This window comes from Octopus bimaculoides, chromosome 15 (genome assembly GCF_046866305.1).
Source record: "Octopus bimaculoides isolate indiv1 chromosome 15, ASM4686630v1, whole genome shotgun sequence".
NCBI classification, from domain to species: domain Eukaryota; kingdom Metazoa; phylum Mollusca; class Cephalopoda; order Octopoda; family Octopodidae; genus Octopus; species Octopus bimaculoides.
Genome location: NC_142942.1, coordinates 24,696,040 through 24,718,539, shown reverse-complemented (window position 1 = coordinate 24,718,539; position 22,500 = coordinate 24,696,040). Strand labels below are relative to the sequence as shown.

The 22,500-nt window shown below is 37.2% G+C and overlaps 1 protein-coding gene and 1 long non-coding RNA gene across 2 annotated transcripts in view; one reads left to right on the top strand and one right to left on the bottom strand.

Moving 5' to 3' along the window:
* Window positions 1-22,500, bottom strand: part of LOC106873739 (myosin-IIIb) — a 177,470-nt gene that overhangs the window by 44,142 nt on the left and 110,828 nt on the right. The window contains exons 3-13 of the mRNA XM_089363346.1: window positions 17,243-17,308; window positions 15,291-15,521; window positions 14,305-14,419; window positions 13,569-13,716; window positions 13,180-13,300; window positions 12,235-12,352; window positions 11,812-11,883; window positions 11,280-11,418; window positions 10,610-10,835; window positions 593-757; window positions 215-360 (exon numbers count right to left, since the gene is read on the bottom strand). Coding sequence (XP_089219472.1) covers window positions 215-360; window positions 593-757; window positions 10,610-10,835; window positions 11,280-11,418; window positions 11,812-11,883; window positions 12,235-12,352; window positions 13,180-13,300; window positions 13,569-13,716; window positions 14,305-14,419; window positions 15,291-15,521; window positions 17,243-17,308 — 1,547 coding nt within the window. The remainder of the gene's footprint in view (window positions 1-214; window positions 361-592; window positions 758-10,609; window positions 10,836-11,279; window positions 11,419-11,811; window positions 11,884-12,234; window positions 12,353-13,179; window positions 13,301-13,568; window positions 13,717-14,304; window positions 14,420-15,290; window positions 15,522-17,242; window positions 17,309-22,500) is intronic.
* LOC149132441 (uncharacterized) lies at window positions 5,731-8,674 on the top strand. Its single transcript, XR_016244439.1, has 2 exons — window positions 5,731-5,869; window positions 8,466-8,674. It is a non-coding gene; the product is annotated as an uncharacterized LOC149132441 (long non-coding RNA).

Below are 22,500 nucleotides of genomic sequence, written 5' to 3'. Positions count from 1 at the left end.
ATGTGAGTAGTGGTCGTGGTAGTGCCGGTTGTCTTGTCAGAATACTTGCAACACAATGATATTCGGTAGAGTTCCTTGACGACCGGGTGGTGCTGTTAAAACGGAATGGTTTTATAGTAGGACGACAATCACAACAACAGCACCAGCAACAAAAACAACTACAAAAAATAACAACAAAGTAAAACACAGCAAAACATTGTAATGGAATACATACTCTGAGATGGTTCCTCTGTGAGAGAGTTTGGTGAGGAACATATCACTAACCAATTGGTTGTTGCTACATTTCATGCATTCTAAAAGACAAGGACTCAGATTGTCTCTGTTCTTCTCCAAGAAGCCGGATGTGTAGTATTCTAAGGGCTGGAATAGAAAGCAGTTTAGTTTCTGTTTCTGGAACATTTTCTTGGTATAATAATAGTCAAAACAACAACAACAAAAACAACAACAGCAAATATATAATATAATATATATACATATACTATATGGCTGCAGTGCAACGACTGGGACTAGTGAAAGGGAAGACATAAAAAATAGAAAAGAATAAATGATAAAATAATAAACAAGAACAAAATCAAATAAAATAGTTACTTACTTCTCCTGTATAGTGACGAATGGTGAAGACATAATTACTGGTCTTGGATTTTTGGAAAAGTTTCGGGTTTTGGCAGTTGGCCGCCATCTTGTCCAGTAAACTTGCATCAGTTGCTTTGGGAAAGCGGGATTCTTCATCAATTATCGCAAACAATCCTAATGGTTTCTGTATGTATGTGTGTGTGTGTGTTGAAAGGTGGGGGAGAGAAATATAAACCAGAAAACGTTATATATACATTTAATATGTATACAAGTAAAAGTAAAACGTATAAGATTTAATGTGAAGATAGCAACAAACTATAAATCTGTGTATGAGGGTGTAAATACATACATGTGTGTATTTATATATACATATAAATGTATGCATATGTATAACATAAATAGCTATATATATATATGTATATATATAAATGTATGCATATGTATAACATAAATAGCTATATATATATATGTATATATATATATATATATAAATGTATGCATATGTATAACATAAATAGCTATATATATATATGTATATATATATATAAATGTATGCATATGTATAACATAAATAGCTATATATATATATGTATATATATATATATAAATGTATGCATATGTATAACATAAATAGCTATATATATATGTATATATATATATATATATAAATGTATGCATATGTATAACATAAATAGCTATATATATATGTATATATATATATAAATGTATGCATATGTATAACATAAATAGCTATATATATATATGTATATATATGTATATATATATATATATATATAGAGAGAGAGAGAGAGAGAAAAGTATATATATATCTATGTATATATGCATATATATAAATGTACATACAAACATATATACATAGATATGCATATATGGGTACAGGACGTCACAAAACGTAAACAACATGAAATGCGAAAATAAAGTTGGGTACGCGAACAACGAGAGAAACAAATGGAAAACAAGTAATATAAAAAAATGACCCTTCATCAGTTGTCGGCTGCCTTTCTACTCCATATTTCGAGCATTGAACGACAATATAAAACTTTCAAGGCAGTTGCTCCCGCGAACCAAAATAAAATTTGGGATTTGTGGCGGGTCAAAGTTGGTAACAAAAACAGGACAGGGGAGACCTACAATGAAACCGATCGAAAACAAACATGGAAGGTCGATAGACCAGACGAGGTAAAGTAGTCAACGCTGGAGAAATATTGTCGTTGACAAGAGAAAAGATAGAAGAGGAGATAGATAGGAATACGTGCAGCATATATATATATATATATATATATATATATATATATATATATATATATATATATATATATATACTTATATTTATTTTTTTATAGTAGTCTGACCTTAGAGTCTCTCATGGCGTGAGGCGTTATTATATAGTAATGCCCTTATATAAATATAAGTATATATTTCGGGAATAAATGATGGATTTTTTCCCTTATGAGGTTTTTTTTCACGCTAGCTACTTGATAAATTCTTGTAAAAGAATTCGTCCCATTATTGAATTTAAATGTGTATATATATATATATATATATGTGTGTATATATATATATATATATATATATGTGTATATATATATATATATATATATATATATATATATATATACACACATACAGAAAGACACATGGCTTAGTGGTTAGGTTATTTGTGAGTTCAATTCCCTGCGACGTGTTGTGTCCTTAAGCAATACACTTTATATCACGTTGCAGGAAAAAAATGAGGTGTGACTATATTTTAAAGGGCCATCTTTGTCACGCTGAATCCACTCACACCCCACACCCCACTCTCACATACCCGGCCCCTACCCCTACCATCACGGATCGAGAACACATGTAGCGCACCAGTTCCAACAGTACCAAAGTGAGATGTCGGAGAAAGCGAAAGGCAGGCAAGTTAGTCGAGCAAGCAGTGGATCGGGTGAAACACAATCCCCATTTTGGGAGCGTAACACACGGCAGGGCTGAATTCGAAAGCTTCGCTACAACACAATGATATGATGTTGCTAATAGGATGGAAAGAAGGAAACTCGTGCAGTTATAGGTATGAGCAACAGTAGAGGAAGGGCGGGCGAGCAGAGCGATGGCAATGTGGGAATAGGGTACGTAGATGTAGTGAGATGTCAGTTGACGGATATGGAAGTGGAACCTGCAGAGGATCGAGTTCTTGAATCACAGAGTTTATGGAAGAGAACTACGTACTTAGGACTACGTATTATAGACAGTGGAGGGGTCGCAGGTCATTCTCTGTGAAAGGTCTATGGAACTTTGTGCATTACTGATGTAGGTGAAAGAAGAGCAAGCAAGCAAGAATACAAAGACTGTTGAGAAGCGTCTGGCGGGCTCCAGCTAAGAAGAGGTAATCGGTGGGGGGGGGGGCACCTGAGCGCCGTTTAGAAAAAAAGCTTTGGACTGATAAACCTTGGACGAGTTTCAAAATGACGGCGTATGTTGTTAGACCGGAAACACCTGATGACCCCAGGATGCAACACTGATGACGTGCCAAAGTATTGCTCCAGTAGACGGATGTTTAACGCATTTATATATACACTCATATGCATATAAATACACACCTATACAATATATTGGATATATATTTTATGCAAGCTATATGAAAGGTTATAAGAAAGCTAAGTCAGTTTTCAGTATCTATCTATCTATCTATCTATCAAAACAGAGATGTATATGCTAATATATATTAAATTAATATAAATGTATACACACACACATATACATAACATAGATAAATTTATATATAATACATGTGTGTGTGTGTGTGTGTGTGTGTAAAAGAAAAGGTATATGTGCAGATCGACGACGACTGTTCCTGTCGTTATATCATTTAGAAATGAGATAATGGCCACATCTCTCATATGACGTAATCTCTTCGATTGCATATTTCACAGCAATCTTTACAGATTCTGGTTACGTTGCTATTTTCTGGAACGTGAGAAAAGCAATTAGACTTGCGCTGCAACGCAGAAATCCGAGCTGTGACACGTGAACGAGAGTTCGCTGCTCAGGTACAAAAGAAGGAGAGGAAAAGAGAGAGAAGACAAGTGGACATTAACAAAGAGAGAAAAAAATGAAAGAAAGGAAAACGCTGTTTCTAGCGCAGCACCATTTGCAATTGCAACGATAGTGGAAGAAATAGCTTCGTTTGTTCCTGCTAGGATCGGACGAGTTAGAGAGCGACGGATTAGATCGTCCGGCAACGTTGTTAGAACGTTACATCGTTGCATCATGATGCGATAGTACGAAGGATCATGAGGAGGACTGGAGACCCCTTTCTCTTCTGGAGGTACAAAGGAAGAGACAGCGATTCGATACATGGCGGAATTTCAACACAAAACGTAACATCGGAAGAAATGCTGCCAAGCATTTTATCCGGCGCGCTAACGATTCTACTGCACGTCACCTTGATAAAAATATAACAATGATAATAATTTCTACTATAGGCAAAAAGCCTGAAATTTGGCGGGAGGGGACTAATCGATGATATCAATCCCAATGTTTCGCTGGTACTTAATTTATCAACCCTGAAAGGATGAAAGGCAAAGTCGACCTAATAATAATAATCGTTATTTCAAATTTTTGCCACAAGGGCAGCTTGGTGGGGTAGGGGAGGTGGAGATGAATCGATTACATTGACCCAGTGTTCAGCTGGTACTTATTTTATCGACCCCAAAAGGATGAAAGTCAAAGCCGACCTCGGCGAACATCCGGCAGAAGAATTTCAGATAGACCGAGCGTGACCAACTGAGACTACGGTTGATATCCGTAGTATTAGGTGGCCACGCTTGGGAATCCAGCCAGAAAGTGTAATGGTTGCTTCTGATAGGACTCTATGGATGGGGTGCTTGAGGATTCAACCGCCATGGCTCTCGAGAATGGGGAGCTGAGAAAATGAATGAATGGATACTACTACTACTACTACTACAACAATTTCCATTCCTTTATAAATGGACATCAACAAAGGCGATGGTGGCTCAACAAGGGAGCCTCTCTAAAGGATAACTCATACGGCTAGAAATACTAGACAAAGCCCTTCATTTTAGCTTCAAAGGGATAACGGAAAGATGCTGAGGAGAACAAAAAAACAAACAAAACAGTGACTGTGGTAAGGTCTGCAACCCCAAAGTAGGGTCTGCTCGATGGGGTTGACCTGGGGCTAAAGAATAACAACAGCAGCAGGAACAGTGGTGGATATAGAATTGAATGTCGTTGTCCGTACAGGAATGTCAAAGATAAACAACAGCATTAACCATCCACTCAAAGAATCCAGTATTCTTATTTCTAAGGAATTCGATTATCGTTATTTAAATTCAAAAGAAATATCTTTATTTGGAACTAAGACATACACGCACCTGATTCAGAACTATCTCGAAACTACGCACCTACAAAACCCACACAGCTTTACACATTCATTAAATAAAGAGAAATAAACAAATAAGCTCTCTCTCTCTCTCCCTCTCATTCTCTCTCTATCTCTGTATATATATATATATATATATATATATATATATATATATATATATATATATATACACATGTATGTGTGTATAATGGAAAGTCGAGAAACAAACTGACAAAGATAAAAAAACAAACAAAAGAGACATAAGAAAACTTGACTAAACTTGACTAGACAAGATGTCTATAGCGTATGTATATATATATATATATATATATATATATATACATATGAATATATATATGCATGTATCTATATATTTTTTCATATACGCTATATATATATATATACACATACATACATAACACACACACACACATATTTATATATATATATATATACATATATATATATTTATATATATATTTACGAATATAAACAATATACATACTCACGCACACGCGTATGTGTGTGCGTGAGTGTTTGTGTGCGTGTGTTTGTGTAATTTACAAACAAGGGGAGAGAGGAGGGGTGAAATGAAAAGAAAAACGAACAAATAACGAATTAATTCATTTTTGTTCAATTGTAATGCGAAATAACCTTCCCCCCTTCCTCTGTACACACACACACACACACACATACATACAAATGCATACATACATACATATGATAGCGTGTCTGTGGGTTGGTGGTGGTGGTGGTGGTGGTGGTTTGTGCCCGTGGACAGCGAGGGAAGGCACCTATCGTTTTCGAAACACGTGTCGCGTGTAATAATGGCCGTAAACTGTCGATGGGTCGATATTGGTGTTTGTCATTTAGTGATGGAGGTATTTCAGCCGGATGTACATATGTCACGTGAGCTGTTTTATTGTTGTATTCGTACTTTTAGTCATTTTGAGTTTATTCCTAAATGATCGATGGCGCGATTTATGCTTTGATATTTGCTGTTTGTTGAATTACTTGTTTGCATGGATGTATGTGCGTGCGTGCGTGCGTGCGTGAGTATGTATGTATGAATATATGTGTATGCTGAGTAATGAGATGGGTGTTGTGTGTCAAGTTGATGCAATCAAGATACATGTGGATGTAGACACACACACACATACACACACACACACACATATATATATATATATAACATACACACGTAGATATATACGTATGTATAAATATTTGGGCCCTGCAGCTGTAAAGAACCGGTTTCGATCTCACTGATAAGGGCTAGGGTGAGTGAGTGAGTGAGTGTGTGACTAAATTTTCACTCGGAAACGATTAGCTATCTCACACAACCTCTCACCATTTCTCTTCAAATCTTTCCAATCGGAGATTTTCTGATAAAAGATCGCGTCCAATCCCTTTGTATTTACTATCAGCAGATCATTCGTTTCTTGTTTTCTACTGTAGACTTATACCATGCGCTCAAATATTTCATAGCTTTATGACTATTTTATTGAACACTTTCACTGAATAGTACATTGCTGAGACTAATTACGGTGTGCTTTATGAAATGCGGATCAATTTTTGATTGCCCACGATGTACGTTCTTCGGAACTTTATTCTGTGCTGATCACTTGAATTGATTTTTCCTAGTAAGATGATTTTAGCCGGTTGGATATAGAAATGCCTGCCTTTCGACATATTTCTCTTAAGTAAATGCTGGTTACAGATGGATTTTGTCTTTTTACATCGCCTGATGACAGATACAGTTCCCGAAAGCTTTTAGTCAGGAGGGGGTAATGCCCATGACTCTTTATATGGTCACCGATGCTTGTGACGTAGTGTGGGAAGGGGAAGAACGAACTCTCAAATCAGAAATGTGGCGCAAATAATTGTAAGGGAGTAGAGTCTGTTAAAAGCATTTAAGAAACCCCTTTAGCGGGGTCGGTTCCATAGCCAGTTAGTGTTAAAGTACGCCATGAAATGTAGATGCATGTATGTGTGTGTGTATGAATGTCATTGTTCAGTTTTATTTCAAGATTTTTGGCCAATAGAGAAAGAGCCGGTTTCGAACCTAGATCCAGGGCTCCTTCATTGGAATTTCAACATCAACAACAGGGTATTTTTGTTTGTTTGTTTGTTTGTATTTATATGTGCAGATTTATATATGTATTCTCATACATATCGCTGCATATCTAGACATGCTCATACACACTTAAATGATAAACTACTGGAAAGTTTTACAGATTCTTACAGTTCCAGTGATGGATCGGATCTGTAGTCTTCGGATCAGCTTTTTCCTTTCTAATTTTGAGAAGCCTAATTTCCTAAGTTTCGTACTCACCACAACTTTCTCTCACTCTTTCTTCCTGTTTCTGTTGTACCTGTTTTTCAAAGGTTCTTTGAAAAACAGGAACACAACGCACCACCAGGTCTAGGGATTGAAATCACAATCGTAAGATCGTGAGTACAACACTTTTACCACTAACCCATGATAATAATAATAATAATAATAATAATAATAATAATAATAATAGAGAGAGAGAGAGAGAGGTGTAAGACGTGGTAAAAAAAAGAGTGACTGAGTGGAAGACCTGCAAAATCCTGTGGGATTTCCAAATCCAATCAGACCAAGTGCTTGAGTACAAGAAGTAGGACCTAGTGGTGGTGTACAAGGTGAGCCACATACGCTGTACAGTTGACGTTGCGTGCTCCTCTGACACATGAACAGCCAAGAAGGAAGACAAAGAATGAGATATATACAATCTTTTTATATATGAGAATGCTCGACTGGGAAAGGAAGAGGTTATTGATGTGTGTTTGGTGAAAAGGCATCAACGAATTGTGTAGACTATAAAGGAAATAGGGACAGCGTGCCCAACAGAGCTGCCACAAAAGCCTTTCCTTCTTGGCACAGCCAGAATCACAAAGAAAGTATCAACTGGTTGAAAATAACAGATAGAGAGGTAGCGTAGGCTCCTTAGCCATTATCAATGGGAAATACTAAGGGGGGCAACTCTGCACAGATCTAATCAAGAAGTGGCTTTAACAAAAATACAGTCAACAACTTTGCTCGATTTGCGTTAGGAGACGGCCAAGATCGGGACAATTACAGTAAAATACCAGCGCCAAGCAAGATTTAGACATAAATGAACTTTAGGTTAGTTTTGTAAAAAATGTAAAAACACCATATTTGTCCAGTGCTGCCACCTGTCGGATTCCCAGACACTGATGTTTCTAACTTTCTAGCCGTAATCAATGGAAAATACCGAAGAGAGACATCTCTGGACATAGTGTTTTCACACCTTTTTTTTTTTTTTCATCATAAGAGGAAATTTTTTTTCTGCACGGTAACTGCAGTAGATTTATCTTTAGCAGTTCAGATATGTCACAAACAGATTCTAACTAACCTAAAGTACGCTTATACTTAAAGATCTTCAACATACTTCTATCCCTGTTACTAACGCTAGTTTCATCATTCAAACGCTTGTCATGTTGTTCTTTCTTCTCTTAGTTACACACAACCTGTTGACGCCCATCACACAAAGCGAACTGACGAACGTTAATTGAGGAAATGTTTAGCCATATTTTGGCGGAGTAAAAAATGACGTAATCATTATGAAGGCTCGCCTTGACCGTTATCTGAAGACTTATTCAATGAAAATGAAAGGAGACGATTAGGAAATATTTGCTTAACATTAAAGAAAAAATAAGAGGAATTTTCGGGTTTCTTTCTTCTTTCATTTATATTTCTTTTCCTTTATTTTCTCATATTTTATTTCTTTTATTTTCCCTGTCTTTGTTTCCTTTGACGAAATCATAGAAAAGAATAAATCTTAAAATTCAACAGCAGAAAGAGTGAGAATTGTGGAAATGTGTATGTTTGGATGCGCATGAGGGTACGTTCGCGTGCGTGTGGACGTTTGTGATAGAACAGGTTTAATTGTACCGAAATTGTGTGTTGAAAGGTATGAATATACAGACATATATATATATATATATATATACATTATACGCACACACAACACACAAATATATAAACGTGTGTATATATCTATATTATGCACATGAGTGTATGTTTGCACGTATGTGTGTGTATATGGATGTAAATATATATATATATATATATATATATATGTGTGTGTGTGTGTGTGTGTGTGTGTGTGTGTGTGTGTGTGTGTGTGTGTGTGTGTGTGTGTGTGTGTGTGTGTGTGTATGGTTGTCTATGTGTAACTGGGCGTTCTTACTGTTGAGATGTTATTTGGCTCCGGTCCTCGTTTGCATTTTGGTTGAAGGACTTTAAACTCTGTTCCACGCACCTGCCCACTTTGCCCAACCAACCTACGACACAGCGAGACGTGAGTTCAATACTATTGAAAAGCCTTGAAACACTAATGGGAAGAGCAGATGTCTCATAAAGAGATTTATAGAAATACTACAAGGATAATAACAACAAAGAAAGGAATAAAACAACAAATAACAAGGTGTGATTGCAAGCGTCCGTTTGAAAAAAAAACTTGAATCTGAAATACTACTACTAGTACTAATAATAATAATCTTTATTATTATTATTATTATTATTATTATCATTGATGACAATGCGTCGACAATAGCAAGAAAGGAAAATTCGCTTTTGAATTAAAACTTTATACTGGCCAACAATGCTACGGCAGAAGCAGCAGCAGCCACCACCACAAACAACAATAGCAACAACGGTAACAACAACTACAACAATAGCAACAAGTGTTGCTTTTAACGAAATTAAATCAAAATATATACACCCACACAAACACATACATATGTATATAGATCTATATATACACACACACATTATAAATATATATATATATATATATATATATACACCCACACAAACACACATATAGATCTATATATATACACACACATTATATATATATATATATATATATTATATATATATATACACCCACACAAACACATACATATAGATCTATATATATACACACACATTATATATATATATATATATATATATATATATATATATATATATATATATATATATGTGTGTGTGTGTGTATATATTTATGTAAGATTCAGTTGAATGAGGTACCTAAGTCTCGCCTTGCCGGCTTCTTCAGTCATCGACTTCACGTCCCGATCAATTGGAAGACATTAATAAAGATGCATAAATCGTTCTTGCTGCTGCTGCTGCTGCTGCTGCTGCTGTTTTAATGTCTTGGGAGAAAAAAAAAGGCCAGCAGGGCATATTCTTTTGTTTGTATTTTTATGCGTTGTGGGAGGAAGTGAGAGGAAGTTCTCATCAGGTGGAAGTCCTGACCGCCAAAGGATTGCTGTAGAGTGGGCTTCACCAAAGGCACCCAAGGACAATGTGGTGATGGTGGTCGTCGTAATTGTGGTAGCGGTGAAGGCACTAATAGTTGTGATAGTAATACTGGTGGTGGTGGTGGTAGTGGTGGTGGTGATAGCTGTGTTGAAAGTGTAGGCAGTGGTGATGGCTGATGCTATGAAATGCACGCACACACACACATTTGATATATATATATATATATATATATATATATATATATATATATATATATATGTATATATATATGTATATATATATATATATATATATCTTATGTGTGTGTGTGTGTATAACGGTATACTTACTGCTAGAAACATATCCAACATGTCGTCGTTATTCCGGAAGGTTATGTCGTTCCATGGTATTCGTTCCTTCTTGTACTGTTGCTGTTCAAAAACGAACACGTGATCATTGAAGAATGACTGAAGCTGCTCATTGGCCACATTGATACACAGCTGCTCGAAGCTGTTCACTCTGGCATTCTCGAATCCAGACATGTCCAGTATAGCCACCGCCGACAAATCTTTGTCTCTGCCAAACGATAAACACAGGTAGTAGTAGTAGTAGTAGTAGTAGTAATAGTAGTAGTAGTAATTTATAACAAAAGTATAAAGTCGTTTGCAGAAAGGTAAAAGTTGATGAAATCGATCCCCAGGAATTGAGCGCCAACCAATTTTATACTTCGGTGAGATTTCAACTCTGAACGTGAAAAGCCCAAATACCACGATGCTGTAATGATTCTAATAACCGACCGCCCAATGCACACATATACTGGTGGTAAATTGCAAGATTTGTTAGAGAGCACCAAACTACATTCGTTTCAGTATCAAGTATTGTCCAACTAAGCCATACAGGTTTCAAATCTTATCAAATTAGGTGTTGACTCTCAACAGTCCGGGGGCTGGCCGCATTACAATATAGAAATAGAGTTTAAAACAGATATAAAAGAATAATAAGGAAACCTTGTAGACTTACTTGTATTGAATGAGCGCCCCCAAGCGGACGTTCACTTGACGTACGATCCAACCAAAGAGTCTGGCATATAAGACCTTGGCCAACGCATCACGACCGTCTGTGGCTTCGAAGAGAGTCTTGTTCTTGATCACTTTCTCATCTAAAGACAGAGATAAAACGACGTAAAGACATCATCATCGGCATTGAAATTAATCATTATCGTCGTCGGCGACCATCGTTAGAAAGGAAAGTCAACCTCCTCCTCCTCCTCCTCCTCCTCATCATCATCATCATCGTCGTCGTCATCTTTAATCTTTTCTTTATACTCTTCCTCATTGTTATCGTCGTCATAGTCGATGATATATTTACACACACAACACCTCCCACGCACACACACACCTGTCTATATACATCACCTCCGTAAAGATAGACAGAAAGATGCATCATTTATAAAGAGCGAGGCTGACATAGAAATATATAAATAAATAGATTGCAGGTGAGGTGGGTGGATATATAGATTTTTATGCATAGACACATATATAAAGACACTCACCTCTTGTGAACGACGCGTTTGTAAGAAGAGCCTCTTCAAAACTGTCTTCTTGCAAACTCATCAGCTTACAAACTGCAAGATAAAAATAATAATAATATTATTGTTATTTCACAGATGCGTAGAAACTACTGAAGGGAAATAAAAATGTTTTAGTGTTTTTCAATTAAGTCGATGTTCTGCAAAACAGTCGAGTAAAGGAACAATAGTTATGAGCGTCAGTGTTGGATTTAGCTTAATCTATCCGGAATATTGGATCTATTTGGGAAGATGTTGAGACGTACACATAAACGAAGATGACTTCTCTGCAAATGAATCGCTTTTCTCTCATCTTTTCACTAAAGAAACAAATGCAGCAAATCAACAAGTTGTGGGGGGGGGGGTAAATAAAATAAAATTAAATTAAAAAATAATAGAGAAGCTTACCGTGATGTAAAGACATTTTGTCTGCAATAGTCACAGAATCAGTGTCTTCGACTTTAGAGAATGAGATATTGGTAATATGGAGGACAGAGGCGAGTAAAGTGAAAATGATGGAGATTTCCTGTGGGGGTTAAAACAACAATAACAACATCAATCAAAACAGTAACATCAACTTTGATTTCTAATACAGTCACAATATCTCACACACTTTCTCTCTCTCTCTCACACACACAGTCACAATGCCTCCACATTTTGTGAGCAAGTAACAAGCGATGATACACACTCTAGCATTTCGCTGGTACTTTACATACACTCCAGTACTTGACTGGTCCTTCATTTTATTGGATTTTCCCTTGGAAGGGTAAACGGTCTTTGATAGGATTTGGACGAACGAGAAACGAGCGCAAATGAATACCGCAAACTATTTTGTTCGCTGCTCTACCGATTCTGCCAGTCCACAGCATCAACGTCAGCGAGACAACTAATTGCCTTTACTAGGTTGCTTGATCTGCTACAAACAGCCGCCAAATTCCCATCAAATCATACCATAACGTCTTAAAAGATACATTGTATAATGCAGTCCTAGATATTGTCTAAAAATCAACGAGATGGTCATGGCTGGAGCATTGTTGATAATTGGTATGAATGAAGGATAACTTAAGGCTAAACAACAATACCACCAGCAACTACTACTACTGTTTCTGTTGTTGCTGCTGTCGCTATTACTACTGCTACTACTAACTTTAACATAGGCCTAGGGTCACAAGTTTTAGAACAGGAGAGCTGTCAATTACACATTTTGTAATGTAGTCCTAGATACACTATGTACGAATATAAACGTAACGGCTGGAATTCCTGCTCGAATGTCTTTCAAAACAGGTCTACTCGCAGAATCCTGACCTAGGGTTAAACAACAACATCAAGAACACCAGTGATCGCCAATCTTACCCAATCTGTGAATCCCACCACTTTTAGTAAAGTCAGTTGTTTATGGAACATGAATTTGTTGTGTTCGAAGTCTTCTTTGTCGCCGTAGATTGGTTGTTTCTTGTTTTCATTATGTAGGATTCTATAATAAATAGATAAACAAATAAATAAATAAATAACAACAATAATAATAATTTTGCCTCACGTGCTAAAAGTTCTGCCAGCTTGCATCACTGGTGATGAATATGGTGATGGTAGTGATGGTGGTGTCACCCATTTTTAGAGGATGAAGCAGCCGATTATATCAGCACCAGTATTTGAATTGTACTTAACTTATACACACACACACGTATATATAGGGAGAAAAAAAATAGGGAATCTAATTAGAGAAGTAATATTTAATTACAAACCTGAAATCTTCCGGAGATTTGAGAAAATAATCACTGAGTTCGTTGTTTGTCATTCCAGCAAACATGTAGTAAAATATATGGAAGTTCTTTTCTCTGCAGCTTTGTTGAATGACGCGTGTCTTCTCCAGCAGGAAATCCTGAATTTGGGCTGAAATACGTAAAACAACATATAGGTGTCGCTTTTACTTAGGCTAAAGACCCTCTCTCTGTTTCTATCTACCTATCTATCTATCTATTAATATTTGTTTTTTCTTATTAAAAGTCATAAATAAAAACAATCTAATATTAAATTGAAGGATAATTCGATACTTTTTGGTAGAGAGTGTATTTCTTATACCCATATTTCTTATACCCATATTGTTGACGTCATAAGAATTTTATTGATTTTCGAAAGTGAAATAATACTTTTTCGGAATTGCAGGCCTTGAAGCAAACATAAAGTCATAAATAATTACATATAAATATTGGATTGGAAAACACTTTTGGATAGAAAAAGTCGAAGCTTTCCCATGGGCTCCAGGCCATATATCTGGAAAATGTGGGTTCAATTCTTATCGCCAATCTTCGATTTTTTTGTATCCCAAAGGGTTTTTCAACCCAATACTACAGGGTATTATATCTATATATATATACACACACACGTGTGTGTATGTGTGTGTGTGTGTGTGTGTGTGTGTGTGTGTGTGTGTGTGTGTGTGTGTACGTTCGCATATATGCATGTTAATGTGACACCTACCACCAATGAGGTTTCCTTCCTGCGTAAATTTCATCTCGAGATATTTGCCAAACCTGCTCGAATTGTCATTCATGATTGTCTTGGCATTACCAAAAGCTTCCAAAAGAGGGTTGACCTGTTTAATAGAATAAAAATTAAAGACGTTCAGTTCTTTCTGCAAATCCAAAAAATATAACCTGCAGGATTTTTTACATTTTCTTTCATAACCGATTTAATTTATTTTCTTATGCCCTGTTCAGAACAGGGGGGGGGGGTCGTTAGATTCCATCACTTGTATTGGGGTCCTTCTTTATTGCAGGGGTTCACTGCAAAATGGTTTATCTCTGGGAATTGAGTAAGCCAATGCGACTTGTTTTATAACCGGTTCATTGGTGACTAAACCGGAAAACGGGCAACACTCCTCCTCCACGACATCGCCTTGGTGGGTCTAAAGTGCGACAGCTTGAAAGGTCTCGAAAAACTTGTTTAATTATGGCACATGAACTAAACAAAGAGTCAACGGCCATCGACCAAATCTAGAGACGGAGAGTGAGGAAGAGTTCCAATTAATGCTGTTGAGTATAGCATGGTTGATACGGCGCAGATTCTGTTGGCAGTCCCTGTCCCCCCCACCCTCGCTGTTGTATGTGTGTGTGTGTGTGTGCACGGATGCACGTATATTTCCGTTATCTATCTTTATGTTTAGTTCTGTATATGTGTGCATGCTCATCTACCTCTGTCTGTGAAAATGAATGCATGTACATAAATGCAATAGCGCACGCGCGCATGCAAATATATATGTATATTTATTTTATTCTTTAATTTGAAGAGGTAGAGAGGAAGAAGGGAGGATGAAGACGAGAGGAAGGCCGTGACCTTTGCAAGCTCCCACCCTGAAGTGAACACGGTTGTTGACAAAATTAAGTCCTTGTCGGTTAATGTTGCAAACGGCCTCGATCCCAAAAAACGTGGCAAAGAGAAAATTAAAGAAGTATCGGTTAACTTACCTCGGTGATTTTATTGGCCAACTGTTGTTGGCAATTGGATGTACTCTGTTTAGAGATGTGTCGTATCATGTGTTTTGTACTTTCCGTTTTACCGGAACCAGACAGACCACTAACCAGAATGCACTGCACTCGGCCGGTCTCTCGCATTTTTTGGTACGCATTGTCAGCCAACCAGAAAATATGTGGTTCCAAAGAGCTTCGTATTTGCAAATTCTTATAACTTTCGTGAATCTGAAAAGACAAAATTTTCTGAATTATTATTCTGTCTTGTTTGGGGCACAAAGCAAGTTTTATTCTGATGGGAAGAAATAAGTTGATTAGACCCCCACCCCAGTGCTCAACTAGTACTCATTTTCTCAACGCCAAAAGGATGAAGAGCAAAGTCGACTTTGGCGGAATTTAAGCTCCGAGCTTAATGAATCGGAAGAAATGCAGCTAAACATGTTATCCGGCACTCTAATGAATCTGCCAGCTCACCACCCTTGTATCAGTACGTAAAGGAACGTAACTTACACCACAAACGTGTCATTGATTACTCTACCGATTCTGTAATAATTTCCCCCCTCATAATGAGATCAATTAATTAACTACAAAAGAAGCTATGTAAAAGTTCCTTTCTCGAATCGTGTTGGAGGAGGTCCTCTGCTGGCCCTTGTACGTGCTTGTGTAGGGGCTGCTCCTGTCAGTTTTTATAGGGGATTCTTCGTTGTTTTATGTGAAGGTTGTTTCTTTCATTTATGAAAGGGATCCCACATTAACGTGATGGTGCTTGGCGCAGAGGCTGGAGGTGTTACGATTGTAAGATAGTTGTTTCAATTCCAGAACTGAGAGGAGAGTTGCATGCTTGTGCAAAATGCATCGTTTCACGTTGCTTCAGTCGACTTAGCTGTAAATAGCGTCCATGAATAGCAGGGAAATCAATCCTGCGATAGAACGACGTCCTATTCGGGGTTGGTGTGATTAGAAGAGAGTGTTGTGATCTCGGTTGCTTACTTGCGATAGAAATTTGGTATCGGGCCTCATGAGTTCTGGGGTCCGAGACAGACCTTACGTTAAGCCCTATATTGACGCGAGTCCGGACTCATCCTTTGGTTTCTGTAATGATCCACTGCTTAGATCGATTGTGAGGTGATGCAGTGGCATTCATGTCCGATGCATAAACAGAAAAATATATAAATGTATGCTAAACACTTGAGGACTTTCAAGAGCTGAACATTTAGTTATGAGAAGGGCTGACCTCGGGACATTGCAAACCAATCTAATTTGCTACAGAAACCGATCAAAGTTCTCTCTATAAGAAAAAGAATGACAGGTTTGAGGCAGAAATAACGCGCATGAATGGTCCAGTTGCGATTTCCAATGGAAGGGATTAAGACACAGATGGCTCATAAACACAAGGAAACGCTCAATGTGGATGGCGAAGCTGCTGCGATAATGGGGAAGAAACAACCCACCGAATACTGTGCCCTCTGGAACATCCTATCTCTATATGGACGTATTTTCCCGTATATATATATATATATATATATATATATATAAGAGGGATGACCAGCAAAAGTGGACTCCTATATGCTAGAAATAGATGCCGAATCATCTAACCACAAAAAAATATATGTTCTCAGTAAAAATTCAGCGACACAACAGACAGTTTGTTGTGTCGCTGAATTTTTACTGAGAACATATATATTTTTTTCGTGGTTAGATGATTCGGCATCTATTTCTAGCATATAAGAGTCCACTTTTGCTGGCCATCCCTCTTATTTTTGTATGTAATATAATTTTAATCTTCGGATTTTTTTAATATGCTAGACCACTGGTTCAAATTGATTAATATCAATTTCTACCCTCATAAATAAATTTATATATATATATATATATATATATATATATATAACCAAGACAATGTGTGATGGTGTATGGCAGTTCTTTAGAAAGAATTTTCTTTTACGTACCTCATTGGTGTAGCAGTCGAGTGATTGGAAAGGGTTAATTGACACCAGGACATCGGCGATGTAAGTCTGAAAATAGATATAATCATAGTTTTTACACACACACACACATATATATATATATATATGAAACAAACATATAAAAATAATGACGTCGACGATGGTCCTAAACAGCAGGGCTTACGAATATAGACGACATACAGGAAATAGCACTGCTACGGGCTGCACACATCAGTAAAAATAATAAAACGGAAACAAACCACAGCACATACACAAAGCATAGAGATACACGTTTGGTAGTGGAGTGGAAAGCAACGAATAAAAAAACCCTGTAAAAGAATCATGATGAAAGAGACCATTAAATGAAGTGCAAGCTAAGACCTTTTTACAATAGTTCTGCAAGAACAGAGCTGATCTGGGGGCAACAAAGTAATTCAAACGATCCAATAAAGAGAAATCTCTGTTATGTGGTGGTTTAAACTGTTAGAAAAAGCAGCCAAATCACACACCAATGGACCTTACTGACTTAAATACTTCGGATATTGGAGTACTTGATATCGCTAAAAAGAAAAAAAACAATGGGTCCACAACGTCGGAAGGTCTTTTATTGTATATTTACTCGGTCAGAGCTGACCAGGGGTTAAACAATAACAACGACTCTAAAGCGTGGATGTGCTGTAAATTTGACGAGTGCTTTTCGTTAGAACTGAGGGGCGAGTTCAAATATTTTAATGAGCGCAATTAGACGCAAATTATACAACAGCGAGACGCAGTAAGTATATGTAGTGCTGTTCCAGCAATTAAAAGAAATAATAGAACTTTTAAAGTATGATGTTTTATAAAATATCATTTAATTCAATTTACAAAAACTTAACAACTATAGAAAAAAAAAAAAAAATTTTTTTTTAATCTTTAATATTTGCTAAAACAGGAAACGAAACAGTTTGTGGTTAAAAAGCTGGACGGGAAAAGTAAATCGGATGACTAAGAAGTGAATGTTTTAACTGGAGCATTGTTTACAATAAATTAATAAAAAGAGCTTCATTACAACAATGTGTATGTGTGTATGTACACACACACACACACACACACACAAACACGCAGACACACGCGTGCGTGTATATATATATATGTATATATATATATATATATATATATATATATATATATATATATATATTCATTATGCAGAGAGTTTACCAGTGCATTTCCCACACAATTTCAACCGGAATTAGCATGTTTACATTATCTTATAAAGATTCCGTGTGTCTTTCACCTCGGCTTGACAATAAGGTCACATGGCTCCGACTAAAGAGGAACTGATATTCACTTTAAGAAACCGCAAAATATGCTGCACATTTGCCTGCTCTTCTCACTCTGTAGCTGACTCTTCCTCTCTCTCTCCGCCCTCCTCTCGCGCGCTTTCTAAATGTGTGGTTAAAGAGTCTACTTACGAATTCATGCATTGAATTTAAATTCATGCGCGCACTAACACAGATGCACACTGCACTTCACTCACACATCCGCACTCACACACATAAATGTATGCATACATACACATCTATCTATCTATATATAAACACACACGCATGCATACATACACTCACACATATACACACACACGCCTACATGCATACATGCATGCATGCGTGCGTGCGTGCGTGCGTGCGTGCGTGCGTGCGTGCGTGCGTGCGTGTGTGTGTGTGTCGTTTGTAGAAATACATAAATCCGGAGAAGCACACTAAGATGTAGAGCAGTTAAGATTATAATGGGGGAGGCCGGTTTATGGGATTACCCTGAGTTTGTCGCTCATAAGGGGTTTAGATATTTCCATAATTTTCAGGAAGTCTCTCTCTCTCTCTCTCTCTCTATTCCTTTGACAAATCATTTCACTAAGGAAGAAAGAGACAGTATTTTAGCATTTTCTACCTTGTCTTATTTTCCTTTCATATATATATATATATATATATGTATATATATATATATATATATGTATATAGCTATGTATAGATAAATATGTATGTGTGTGTGTATCCATATACAGAGAAGATATTCGCACAATTCCCACACCATTTAAACAATAATTTGTATATTATTATCTAACAAGGATTCCATGTGTCTGTCTATTAAAAGCCTGATAATACGTCACGTGGCTTCGGCCAAAGAGGAATTGACTTGAATTATAAGATAACACAAAAGGTATGACGAACTTTTTCTCTGCAATCTTTCTGTATGTTTCTCAGGTCACCTCTCGCTTTCCCTCCTGAAATCTATCTTTTAACAGTGACTATGTAGGAATTTACATATAAAAATTGAATAAACTCATCTTCAAACACAGACACGTATGTACACTGCCTGCATACGTACATCCACACACACAAACACACACACACACACACACACACAGACACTCACAATGGCACTCACACATACATATATGCATACATATGTATATGTACACATATGTGTGTGTATGTGTGTGTGTGTGTATACCTATATGTGTGTATTCGTTTACTCTTTTACTCGTTTCAGCCATGCGGCTGTGGTTATGCTGGAGCACCACCATGGGAATATATATACGTATATTACATATACATACATACGTATATTTTTGTATATGTATATGTGTGTAAGTGAATCTAACGGTTTTTGTGTGTTATTTTAAATGGCTTATAAACACCTTCCACGCTGTATTTGTTTTCGCTCCAGCCCATGATCTCAGATCAGGGTATTTGCTATGCAAGTACATCTCCGTAATATATATACAAACATGAAATAAAAGCAGCAGTAGTGTAATTAACATTATCAACCACCTATACTTAATGCTTCGTGTATTCGCCGTTGCTAATGACGTCCTGGAGAATACCATCTGAAAGCGCCGGATGTTTTTACTTATGCGTTAAGTCTATGGAGCGGATAACGCTTATTAATACATATATTGATTTGGCCAAGGAATAATTCTTGTGAATTACTTTTCTTCTACTGTAGGTTTTCTGATGAGTGATGACGCTAATACGGATCAAAGAGAACTAGAAATAGGGACAAACGGTTCTAGTTGCTTCCAATGGTTGCATCAAAAGTAATGTTCCGCGTTTAAGTGTTGATGTGTCTTGATGTGTTCTCCTTCTTCTTTTGTCCTCAACGTCAACCTTGAAGGCATTCCCAAAAGAAGTTATCGACAAGCAAATGGGGCGTCCATTAGGCCTCTCTCCTTTGAAGAATCTGACAGGCCACTGGTGATACTTGATATGACAGTTATCAAGAGATTTCCTCAGAAATTCACTGCACCGTTTTTTCCACACCCCTCACTCATGGCAACCACAGGAGAAGATCTTGTCATATTACCGATCTTGGATAGGAGATGAGAGTCAACTTTGGATAGTACCCTGCTCAGTATGACCTTGATGTTGGCCATTTCTTCATGTTCGTAGACTTCAGTATAAGTAACAAACGTAACCAAGTGGAAAGTATGTATATGTTCCAGTCACTGGTTCAAGATACAGCCTTGCTTATAAAGGGCGCCTATCTATTAGAAGTACCCATGGAGTTGGTGCGAAAGGCTACACAACTGATTCCCAGCCTCATAAAACCCTCTGTTGCCTACGACTCCGACGAAAACCTGATTTTGGAAATTCTTTTTATTCTCCCCAAATTTTTCCTTTGCTTAGCTTACTCCATAATCATTTACAGAAAGTAAACAGAAAGTTACAAAAAATATTCATTATTTCGGTTGGTTAAAACTGAATAAACACAAAAAGGGGACCAAACTAGATAACTTTTTATATTTATGACGAATCGCCTTTATTTGAGGAAACGGAAAATGGAAGCCGAGCACGTGGTACGTAACGTGAGACTGAAATATTGGCTCATACTCCGATAAACGTTTCCAACGTAAGTAGATTCGCTACCGCAAGGAACATTTTGTAGACACACACACACACACACACACACACACACACACACACACATAAATATGTGTGTATGTGAATGTATGTATGTGTGTCTGCATATTCGTCCAGTTCCCACAAATTTCCACTATAATTTGTATAGTTATTTTAGTCAATTGTCATATCTTATAAAGATTGCATGCGCCTATCGTCAAAGCTTGACAATATGTCACGTGGCTTCGGCTACAAAGAAACTGACGTTAATTCGAAGTAAACATAAAAAATTGGCGAATACTTTATCTGCTTTTTTTTCTCTCAAACTTCATGATTTAACACAGGTTATAGACTAATTGATGTACAGAATTTACGCGCACACACAAACACACACACACACACATGTATCTATATTGTAATGGGTCCTTAACTTCCGATGAAGTAATATGTTGTCATATACTGAGCCCCAGTTTCCTCTATCTGTTGTGTGCCAGAGTTCAGTTCCAACAATTCACCAATCCCCTATCTGTCCAACTTTTCCGCTGACCGCAGCGTCTTTCCCCGTCAAGAGTCCTTTGAAAAATGGTTTTCGCAAGGCTATTGGCTTATGTTCTATGACCCATATCATTCCAGCTTTATTTTCTTCACCATTGTGAGATCTGTGTGGGATCGAATGTGATATAGGACGGTTTCCCAAACCCTCACATTCGTGCTGCGGTTCAAATATGAGAAGACTAATCCACCGAGGAGTACGTCTTCCAGTTCGGTGAAAGAAACAAATTTTGTAAACATTTCTTGTGAACTCAAGATCAGAGATATTCAAAAAAGTTCCATGCACCTCGACAAGTTTCAGTTGTCAAAGTGAACGACGCATTTGCTCCCTAGATTAGAGAACAGTTTTTAATGCCCATTAACCCTTCCCTATTGCGCATAGTATTTTACATGTAAACACTCAGCATCGATGATATTCTTCATTAACAGAAAGGGACATATCGTTGATCCCCGTTCCCTTCAACGATTTCTTAATTTTTTTCTCGGAGTAACATCATCATTTGAGCCTGATCGATTGCCTGATCGATTCTAGTAGTACTCTTTCTTTCTCTCACATACACACAAACCCATACACACTTACATACAAATACATATATATACTTACACACGTGCATCATACATATATTCCGAAGCAACAATTTCAGATTAAATATTCATCGGATTGAACGCGCGTGCGTGTATGTGTGTGGGTGGGTGGGTGGGTGGGTGCGCTGGGTGCGCGTGTTTCTGTGTAATTTAAACATTATATCAGAACCGTTACGAAACGACCCCATTTCCTACGTTTTGTTGATTCGTCCTCACACACAAAGAAAAGGGCCGGGCATGTCA